The following is an 11,311-nucleotide window of genomic DNA, read 5'->3' on the forward strand; positions in this document are numbered from 1 at the left end:
GTGGGGTCCATTAAATAGGTGGTAGTTGGGTAAGTAGTGAAGGGTAATTAATAAAGGGTAAGTAGTGAAGAATAGTTGGGTAAGTAAGATATATGATGTATATTCATAATTACTTGTGTGAACTAAAGATATTTAGGTAAAAAAAATATTGACAAAAATAGAAATGTGACAATTGATATGGTTTTGTCAAATAAGGAAATATGACAATTAAAATGTTGTGGAAGGAGTATTATGAAGAAAAAAAAATTCTGAATATCACTAAGGAGTATTGTGAACTAAGGAGTATTATTTAGGTAAAAAAAAAATTCATTGTGAATACTAATTAACATTGGATGATTTTAATTTTTTTTAATTTCATTCTAGAAAGATTCTGAATATCACTAAATTTTTTAAAAAGATACTCGCCAAAAATCATTAACCTCAAATATAACATGAACACTTGCCATAAACATACCACCAAAGTTACACAAAATATAAATAGTAAGGAGAATTTCCTTTCATATACACTCACAACAATTAGTCACAGAAGTTAAGGAGTTTCTCCAAACTGGGCATTAGGAAGACATTACATTCTATTACACCAATGCATAGAGCATGGTCTGCAGTTTGTTATCTTCATATAATGGAATGACCTCCTTGCTTGATCAAGGCTATATTCTTTACACAATGATGCCAACAATGTGTAATAATCCACAAGTTGAAGACTTCACCAAAGGCCCTCAATTTCAAGAAACGTAATTTGGCAATGTTAGCCATTTGCGACTTACAAAAGCCACCGATCAAATTTCCAAATGTGTATAATGTTGGAACTACTCCGATGCTGAGCCTTTATTTCCACGGCTCCATATATCCAACAACATTCCCTAACTTCAAATATCCCCTCATGAGTGTGTTATATGTCACCTCATTAGAACACAATCCTGCTACAACCTTCTTATCGTAAGATGCTACAGCCTCTTCGAAGCAACCTTCTCTGCAAAGCTCTACAATCATCGTGTTGTATGCCACGACATCAGGCTGCATAAGCTTCATCTTCAAACACTGACTTGAAAAGGTAACAGTATCATCATTTTTCCCAATTTCTAGTAGACCTTTGAGCGGTGTATTGTTGTATGTCCATGCATCAGACCTCTTTCCCCTATTTATCATTAGCTTCAAAACGTCGAAAGATTCATCAACTGAACCTTTTTTACAGAGCACATTAATCAATTACAGCATTGTAGACTAAATCAGTGGACAATACCTTTGTCAAGCATCAAATCATATTTGTGGGTAGGAAGAGTGAACTACAACAAACCTCAATCACAGCACTTCACCCAAGCACAAGTGCACGACTAGCCACCGCCCATCAGAGTACTGAACAACAGCAAAAAAGAGTTCAACACAACAGAAAATGTCATATATAGCACACACAAACATAAAGCAAGAGTGCGAACTAAACACAACAATGGCAATGGACAGAAAACCTCACCTTAAATGAAGACACAGCTTAAAATGGCGAAATCACCCAATGAATTCACAAACAAGGAGACGTATCAACTCATACACCAAAACTCCAATTGGTAGGACAAGAGAAGACAGACATGGGACAGTGGCACAGTTCCATATGATGAGGTCCCAAGACCGAAAAAACGGCAACCTTATTCACCAACAAATGAAGTAACGATTTTCTCCCTATATAATTTATATAATATCGATAAATAAAGATTAGAGTTTAGTAATGAAAGTTTAAGCTTCTCCAAAGAGGGCACACAGAAGACATTGCATTACATTACCCAATGCGGATAAATTAGCTTCCACCAAGGCAAAGTAAGGCTTTAAGAAGGATGCATAGAAATTTTGGAATGAAATTTATGAAGATTTTCCAGAAAATCACTGCAAGGGACATCAACATCTTCATCATCTTCTTTTGGAGCATCTTGAGAAAATGTTGGCAGCAGTTTCACCATATCAATATCACTTTTAGCACAGTGACACAAATATGTCAGGATAGTTGCTTTCATCTCCGAGTTCAGCACAACATTCTCGGCTGCCATTCGATGAAGCAGCTTGATTAACTCGTTTTCATCGCCCTTTGTACAATACGCAATTAACAAATTTTGGTAATCAATGCTACTTGGAGTGAAACCCCTACCAACCATCCTATCAAAAAGCAGCTTGGCCTCGTCCATTAGTCCAGCGTCTGAGAACCTCTCAATCAGTGTTGAAAATAGGGAAGCATCAGGAGCCAGACCCCTTTGAAGCATATCCGTCAGCAGTAATTTTCCGTATTGAAAATCACCGGATTTAAGAGCTCCATGGATCATTACATGAAAGGATATAGTACATGGTTGACAATTTGTTTCCTTCATATAATCGAATAACCTCCTTGCCTGATCAACACTTCCGTCTTTACACAATGATGCCAACAATGTATTATAGTGCACACCTCGAGGACTTAGACCAAAGGCCCACAATTTCAAGAATAGACCTTTAGCAATGTTAACCATTTGCAACTTACAAAAGCCATCAATCATAATACCAAATGTGTGTGATGTTGGAACTAATCCGATGCTGAGCATTTCTTTCCACAGATCCATACAACCAACAATATTCCCTGACTTCAGATATCCCCCCATGAGTGTGCCATATGTCACCTCATTACTACATATTCCTGCGACAACCATCTTATCATAAAATGATACAGCCTCATCAAGGAAGCCTTCCTTGCAGAGCCCTATAATCATTGTATTATATGCCATGACATCAGGCTGAACATAAGCTTCATCTTCAAACACCGACTTGAAAATTGTTATTGCATCATCAACTTTCCCAATATCGAGAAGACCTTTGAGCAATGTAGTGTATGTCCATGTATCAGGCTTCTTTCCCTTATTTATCATCATTTTCAAAATGTCAAAAGATTCACCAACTGAACCATCTTTACAGAGTGCATTAATTACGGCATTGTACGTTGCAATAGGTGGCTCTTCACCCTTCTCGAGCATCAAATTCAACATGGCAACAGCTTGTGTAGTCTTTTGATTCTTGCAAAGCTCATCAATTATACTTGTGTAAACAATTTCATCAGGAATAATCCCCTTGTCCGTCATATGATCTATCATTTCTGCAACTTCATTCCAACGACCCATCATAGAAAAATATTGCAACAAAATTGAATACGTAATCACATTAGGTGTGACCCCTCGTTCCAACATTTCACGAAAAAGCTCTTGAACTTTATCATCATTCTCTTTACTGCAAAAACCTTTGATTAGAGCACTATAAGCAACAACGTCGATGTCAAATCCTTTTTCCTTCATCTCTTCCATCACCAACATTGCATCATCAACCTTACCAATCTTGCACAACCCATCTAAAATACTAGTATATGACCTTATATTAGGATAATAACCAGCACTCTTCATCAAATCCACCAAATTCAATGCCTCCTCCACCCTTTTTGCCTTACAAAGTGCATTAACTACTATATGAAAGCTAATAACATCAGCCAACATAGAGTTCTTGGACATTTCTTGCAAACCTTGCATTGCTCGATCAATATCCCCATTTTGACACAAACCCTTCAACACAAGATTCATAAGGTACACATTAACATCAAAACCATGTTTCCATATCAATCCAACAACTCCTAAAGCACACATGGGTTCAACCGAATTCACAAAATACTCAAGCACCGCAGCCAACGAAAAAAATAAGGGCTTAATACCAACATGGGTCATATTCTTATAAACTGAAAATGCCAATTCATGCTCACCTGACTTTCTGAGCACCATAATAAGAAAATTACATGTTTGCGAAGAAGGGATTATTGTACCTGAAGTAAAGGAATCATTACATAAACAGGCTGCTGCTCTAACATTCTTGTCAACTTTACACAAAAATGCAATTCGGGTATCTATATTCTCGCTTTGAACAAATGTTTTCCAAGGGAATAGAGATGATTGAGATGAGTTTGTACGAAAGACGTTGAATTGAGAGTAACAATGTGGATATGAAAAGGGTTTAATGAGAAAATGTCTCAGAGACATTTTAACAAACAGTTGGTGGGCATAAGATTAACTTGAACTGATTAGCGTATAAAACGAGTTCAAAGTGATTGTTGAAAAGATTAAGAAGGATTCTGGATTTAATTATGAATTCTGGGAGAAATTATGACAAAATCTTGATTTTGGGAATTTGATAGATGGATTGATGAAAAAATTTCAACAAAAAACGGAATGTAAAACGCTTTTTGCCGCCTAGAGTTGCTAATCTGCTATGTACTGCCAGAAACTATAATTTGACAGCCGATCTTCTTAGTATTTCGGCCCAATCCATTAAATTTTAATGGCCACTATTTTTAATGTCTAATTATATTATTTTTAATACCTACTTATAATATATTTAATGTCCACTGAAAAAGTACTTAAAATACTTACTTACAATACTCTTAATGTCTACCAAGAAACTTAGTCTACTCACTATATCCTTAATACCTACTTATATTATCTTTAATGCCTACTGACAATATATTTAATGTCCACCGAGTAAGTACTTAAATACTTACAATATTCTAAATGCCTACTTACTATATTCTTGATGCCTATTGAAAAACTTACTTTATGTTTTCTTTTTTGGATTAGCCCGATTAGTCTCTCAAAAACACCATCTTTCACGAAAATTTGTGATAATTTGAGTAGATCAAATGTTCGGGCCTGCCACCAACAAGATTTTCGTTTTGGGCTGGGCCAAATGTTTTGAAATTGGTCACTTACTTTAGTGAACACGCTTCTTTCATTTTACGCATACAAAAATAAAATAAAAAAAGAAAAACAAATTTAATTTTGACCTTATAATGATCAATTTCAACTTAAAATATACTTTATTTATATTTTATTAGTAAGTACCTATTTGATTTGTCTCAATGCATATTTTCGTTGTAACACTCCGGCCCAACGGACCATCAGTGACTGATCATGAAAACTGTACACTGGCCCCACAGACAAACACAAGTCTTTCCTGCGCACTTTGGCCTCACTCGTGCGCACCCGGGAAAACTTCCCAGGAGGTCACCCATCATAAGATTGATCCCCACCAAGCACGTTTAACTGTGGAATTCTTAGCAAATGGGCTTCCATAAAAAGAAATGCACCTTGTTGATATGGGTGGTTTATCAATCATTTTCAAAGTTAAATTTGGGGTGTCACACTCACCCCCACTTAGAAATACAACGTCCTCTATGGACGGTAGCTTCAGAATCTTTTTCCCCGTTAGGTGCACTGAACACACAATCAGCCACGGTCACAGGGTTGCTCTGATGCCATTTGTAACACCCCGGCCCAACGAACCACCGGTGACTACTCATGGAATCTGTAGACTGACCCCACAAACCAACACAAGTCTTTCCCACGCACTTTGGCCTCACTCGTGCGCACCCGGGAAAACTTCTCAGGAGGTCACCCATCCTAAGATTGATCCCCATCAAGCACGCTTAACTGTGGAATTCTTAGCCAATGTGCTTTCATGAAAAAAGAAGATGCACCTTGTTGATATTAGTCTATCAATCCTTTTTAAAGTTAAATTTAGGGTGTCACACTACTGTAGCAACCCGACTTACCGTTGACTGAGTAAATAAGGTCATCACGGAGTTTATTTCCCAAGAAACTTAAATCACACTTTCAAAACTTAAACAAAAGAGTCACCAGTTCTTTAACGTAACTAACTCAACTATTTATCAAACCAAACGTTTAACTAAAATACAAAGTAATCACAAAAGTCACTCCATAAGTCCAATATAACCAACACAACTAAATCTAATATACATTTACCAAAAACCTAATACAACGCTACAACTTCTCACTTACTTAGCTCACGATATCATACATGTAAACTCCAATCACCTCCGCTAACCCATCATTCCCGACTGGTACCGATCTGTAAACAATCTAAAAGATGGAAACAACAAGGAGTCAAATTTACCTGAATGAGAAGTAACAATCAAAAATAACAAAACACAAATAATTCAAATCATAGGTTTAAAAACAAAATCAGTTTCCTAGATCTATGTGCGCACAGGGAGTCTAGTTTGAAAGGCGCCTCATAGCTCTAAGGCTATGTCGCTCTCGGGTGAAGCTAGTCAATATTTGAATGACAATTCGCCTCAAAAACAGGGAGTAGGGAACAATATTCCTCAACTCCGTCAATGACCAACTCGCAAGCTCAATCCATTGACCATATCATAATATTAACATAAGCATTCACAACAACATTTGTCTCAACAATTTTCAATTTCAAAAGAGCTTTAGTAAAAAGTTTATTTTTAAGAATGTAGTCTGGCTAGAACCCTTTTAGGGACTGTTACTACTCACCGACAATGTCGCTTCAAGGAGTCAAGTTTAATACGCAGCTATCAGTTAGAATGGTTCGGCAGAGCAACCGTCTCTTGAGGCATAAGAATAAACATAATATCACCAAAGTGTGTTCGATGCTACTAAACTAACAAATAACTTATTACATCACTTTCTAAAGTCGTCGTTTAACGAAAACTCTTAATCCACAATCAATGGTTTCCAATGAATCTCCTAATATAAACAAGAATTTTGAATCAACGATGACCTACCAATAACCAACATTTCCACCAATTTCTTAATTTTCATACTTTCATGCAAGTCATCAAGATCCAAACTTATTCCAATATTTACCAATTTACCATTAAATTAATATTTACCCATTATACATTTAATTATCGCAAGGTATTTATTCTAGCCTACAATCCACAAGAATTTAATAATCGTTCCAAAAATGTTAAATCATCCAACATTTAAACCTTATTAATCCGATTCCAATCATCATAAGATGCATCTAGTCTAACCTTATTAAAACAAGTGTATATAATAGCCTTGAATTAACTAGCTGATTTTATTTATAATGATAAGGACACTTGATGAGGGTAACAAATCATAGAGTAACATGAATAAAGATTGTTTGAAATAAAATTATGTATATACTTCATAAGGATAGAAGGAAAAGAGTATATAAAAAAATAGAAACTACCTTTTAATTGATAACACAATGCCAAAAGAAGGACAATTCTTGCTTAGGGTCCATTGAAAAGAACTAAGAAGGAAAGAGTACTCTGTTATGTTGTTAATACTTGCTGAAATTTCCGAAAGAAGACAGCAGCAGTACCTCCAAATATAAACCTAAAACAAGTGGAATTTGAGACGGTTTGCTTTTATCAAGTTTCAAATGAAACCAAGCCAGCAGCTTCGGATTTTGGTTCGAGATTCAGAGGAAAATGAGGCATTTTGCTTGGCTGTACAGGGTCGAAAAGAAAATGGGTTGTCATTGCTATTTCTTCAAAAATCAAAGGAAAAAGGAAAGAATGTAAAAGTTATTTTGTTTGTTACCTTCGAAAATCAAATGAAGGACTATGTTTCTTGGAAAATCAGGAGCGAAAATCAGATGACTTAGGGCTTTGTTGCTTCGAAATCAGATGAAAAAGATGGGGTTAGGGTTGTGTTTTCCTTCGAAAATTGAAGACAAAGAAGAACACGGATGAGAGGCAGGGGTTTCGTATGGTTTGAGAAGGAAACCAATTGTTTTAATTCTTGAAGTTCATGAAATTAGGGTTTGAAAAAGTTAGTGTTGAAGAAGATGATGAATAGTGGAAGGCATAAAACTGATTTCTATTTTTGGTTACTACTACTTACCTATTATTATTATTATTATTATTTTCTTTTTATTCTTACTTGAATTATTGAGAAAATTTAAAATGATTGAAGACAAATTATTAACAAAATGAACCAAATAAAATAAGTTTTAAACTTATTTACAAAAATAAGCGTGAAATTCCTAAACTTGTAATTTGGAGCTGTTTGCAGTTAGTAACTGCGAACAGGTAAAATAAAAATTACAATAGTTGTTCGCAGTTACTAACTGCGAACAACTTTGATTTTTTTTTACTTGTTCACAGTTTGACCTGTTCACGGTGAAAGCTGTTGTACGTAGTTGTGGAGCTAGATGTTCGCAATTACTACCTGCGAACAGCTATTGTATTTTTAAAGCCCAATCACCTATTCCCATTTTGGCCATTTCATTTAAATTTGACCAAATAATTCTCTATTTTTGCTATTCTTACTATTTGTTTTAAATTTCCGCTTTTAAAAAAAAATTTATTTCTCAAATGTTACATTCATAATATTAACATTTTGAAATTTTTTATCATATGAAATTAAACATATTAAATATAAATATCATGTATTAGAATGCGTGAAAAATAGAAATGTAGCAAATAATAAAAACCAAAGGAAGTATAGCATTTAATTATGATTTTAAAGTGATCAATTCAGACCTTAAAGTGATTAATTATATATAAAGTGAGCATGTAGAACATCAGAGCGGATAACTTTAGCTTTACATAAAAATGATCGGTTGTAGCATTAGAGCGTAGTGCGGACAACTTTAACTTGATATAATGATCAATTATAAACTTAAGTGATGAATTTAAAGCTTATAGTACTACATTATAAGTCATCATTTGTATAGTGATCAATTATAACATATAATCTTAAACGAGTTCATTATAACCTTAAAGAGATCAATTATAATCTTAAAGTGGCCTACTATGACCTTCAAGTAATAAATTATATAAATTACCATTTAACGACATCAATTTTAAAGGTATCAATTAATCAATTTAGTGAACGTGTATTGTAAAAAAATGAAATCGAATTAATTGCGCTACTGTTGTATAAGTGGTCGCAATGATTATGATCCCATTCTTGTACTATCAATTATATATAAAGTGATTAATTTAGGTATCAATTATGATCTTAAATTGATCAATTTAAGGCCTGTAATTTCTAATTTTCCTACATTAAATTTTTTATTCAATAAAATAATATATCTATCGTCTAAAAAAATTTTTTTTAAAAAAATTTTCCCAAGCATTCTTTATAGAAACATCTCTAAACACGGGAAATTATAAGAATACTCATATTTTTTTTATTTGTTACCGAAAACAATATATTTATATAAAAAATAAAATTTCACGTGGTAATTATGAGATTTGGGTTTTTCACGTGGTAACTAAAATTTTAAAAAATCCACGTGGTTTACCAAATTGTTCCACCGTGACCTTTTTACACATAAAACGTTAGCAAACGTTAATTTCGAAGCTTTAAGGTTGTTGTACGCCTATTTATATATCTCATCATTTCAAATGTCATTAGTCTAAACCTTTTCCCTCAAAATGAAAGATGGTAGAGTTAGAGTTTACGTTTTGGGGAAAGATGTTAAAACTGATGGCATTTGAAATGATGAGTCACACAAATAGTTGAACTACAGCCTTAAAACTTCGAAATTAACATTTGTTAGCGTTTTATGTGCAAAAAAATCACAATGAAATAATTTGATAAACCTAAAATTTACCGCGTGTATTTTTTAAAAGTTTTAATTAACACATAAAAAATTCAAAATCTCAATATTATGACTTAGAAATTTTTCAACGAGAGAAAGTAGTGGTAAAAATACCACTAATCTCACACCTATTGTAAATCGTTTGTAGGACCCACTAGTGGAAACTTTCCGGTACCCGTGAAGTGTGAACATAGCGAGTGAAACTTTGGCCCGCTCCATCAACAATTATTCGTTGTATTAAAAAAAGTTAAAACACTTCAACTCTAGTAATTTTTGTCTGTGTGTTTCTTCTCCAAAGATTATTCACTGTCTTTTGTTTCTTTCTTGTTCTTTATGGAAACTAATGCAAATTTTTTAAATTGCAAGTTGGATTCAATTTGGGAAATTGTAACTATTTTTTTATTTATAAATTGTGACATATACGATGAGATCATCTCTGTTAGGCTAACTTAAAGCATATTTATTAACTTAAAGTGATCACTTACAGTTATAAATTGATCACTTTGTATAGTCTTAGAGTGAACACCTACAACCTGATCACTTACAATCTTAAGGGACCAATTAGCAAAATAGATTAATTATATGGACTCATATCATAGTGGATACGGTCTTATACAAGACTTGCTGCTTCTTATTATATTTTCTAAATTATTTGATTAGTTAATTTTGTGGTTGAAAGTTTTCACTTTCACCTGATAATAAGAGTTTGATTCTCGCAATCTATAAGGAAGACTAATTCTCTCTGGTAAATTTATTATTTGATATGTACACAATAAGACTCATACAAGAAGATGAACGACACTTGTTTGCTAACACTCTCCCTCTTGTTATTAGTCGATTTAGCTCATCAACCTTAAAGAAGGACAAAATTTGTTTCCTTAGCAGTTCAACACTATGTACCTTTTGCTTGTGAAAATTTAACCTACTTTTAAATTTAAAATAATATTAACAATGTGAGTACTACAATTTTTGAATATTTAAAACTACAAAACACCCCTTAAAACAATATTTATAACTGGACATTTGAATTTTTGAATATTTAAAATTTTGTGGTGTTCAAAATCGGCTTATGATTTGATTCATTAAGCTCACTTAAAGTTACATATACTAGTATGAGGTCTATAAGACAAGGTGTATGACATAAGTACGAAGTCTCTAACTAGTTTTATCACTAGTTAAGTCCTTAAAGATGTATAATTCGCTCATGTCATTTCTAATATGCTTCCTCGATGTTTTCTTAGGGCTATCGTAAATTCTCTTTCCATCAATCGTGATGATTTCCACCCTTTTCACAAGCATGTCGGTAGTCTTCTTTTGCACATGTCCAGACCATCTCAATTTGCATTTACACATATTTGCAGAGATTGGTGCAACCCCTAGCATCTCTCTCAAAATTTAATTCTTAATTTTATCCATCATGGTGTATCCACACATTCGGCTCAACATTTACATCTCTGCTATATCCATTTTATACTCATATCTATTCTTAACCGGTGGTCAATACTCAATCCCCAACAACAAAATGGGTTGAACTGCAACTCGTTATAATTTACTTTTTAATCTAAACGAAAAACTCCTATGGCATAGCACACAGTGATTGCTTTCTATTTAAGCCATCGAGCTTGATTTCGACATATTACATCTTCATCAATTTTTCCATTACTCTGAATTATTGTTCTAAAATATTTAAACTTGGTCATTTTCGCAACAACACCTTCGTTAATGGTAACCCGAGTTTTTCTCACTTGCTCTCCCCCAATAAAACTACACTGTAAATATTTCTTTTTAAAAAGACTATCCTTTTCATTCTAAAACCGCCCTTTAACGCTCTAGCCATGCACTTCATTAGTCTCAACTAAGAGCAAAATATCGTCATTATATAAAAACACTTCCCACATATACTTAGATA

At 33.7% G+C, this 11,311-nt stretch overlaps 1 protein-coding gene across 7 annotated transcripts; it reads right to left on the reverse strand.

Annotated features, from left to right (window-relative positions):
• Positions 1-384: 384 nt before the first annotated feature.
• LOC130828160 (pentatricopeptide repeat-containing protein At4g28010) lies at positions 385-7,685 on the reverse strand. Of its 7 annotated transcripts, none has more exons than XM_057693984.1 (6): positions 7,392-7,673; positions 7,036-7,297; positions 1,776-5,927; positions 1,472-1,674; positions 1,244-1,356; positions 385-1,152 (listed from the first exon to the last, which is right to left on the reverse strand). In XM_057693984.1, exon 3 carries the CDS (start codon positions 4,029-4,031, stop codon positions 1,818-1,820), a length of 2,214 nt encoding a protein of 737 aa, XP_057549967.1. In that variant the 5' UTR covers positions 4,032-5,927; positions 7,036-7,297; positions 7,392-7,673; the 3' UTR covers positions 385-1,152; positions 1,244-1,356; positions 1,472-1,674; positions 1,776-1,817. The 7 variants fall into 7 exon arrangements, with proteins under 7 accessions (XP_057549967.1, XP_057549969.1, XP_057549971.1 ...); XM_057693986.1 differs by having other exon boundaries at positions 1,771-5,927; XM_057693988.1 differs by having other exon boundaries at positions 385-1,138; positions 1,472-5,927.
• Between the last annotated feature and the right edge of the window lie 3,626 nt (positions 7,686-11,311).

Source organism: Amaranthus tricolor, chromosome 12 (genome assembly GCF_026212465.1).
Source record: "Amaranthus tricolor cultivar Red isolate AtriRed21 chromosome 12, ASM2621246v1, whole genome shotgun sequence".
In the NCBI taxonomy this organism is placed as follows: domain Eukaryota; kingdom Viridiplantae; phylum Streptophyta; class Magnoliopsida; order Caryophyllales; family Amaranthaceae; genus Amaranthus; species Amaranthus tricolor.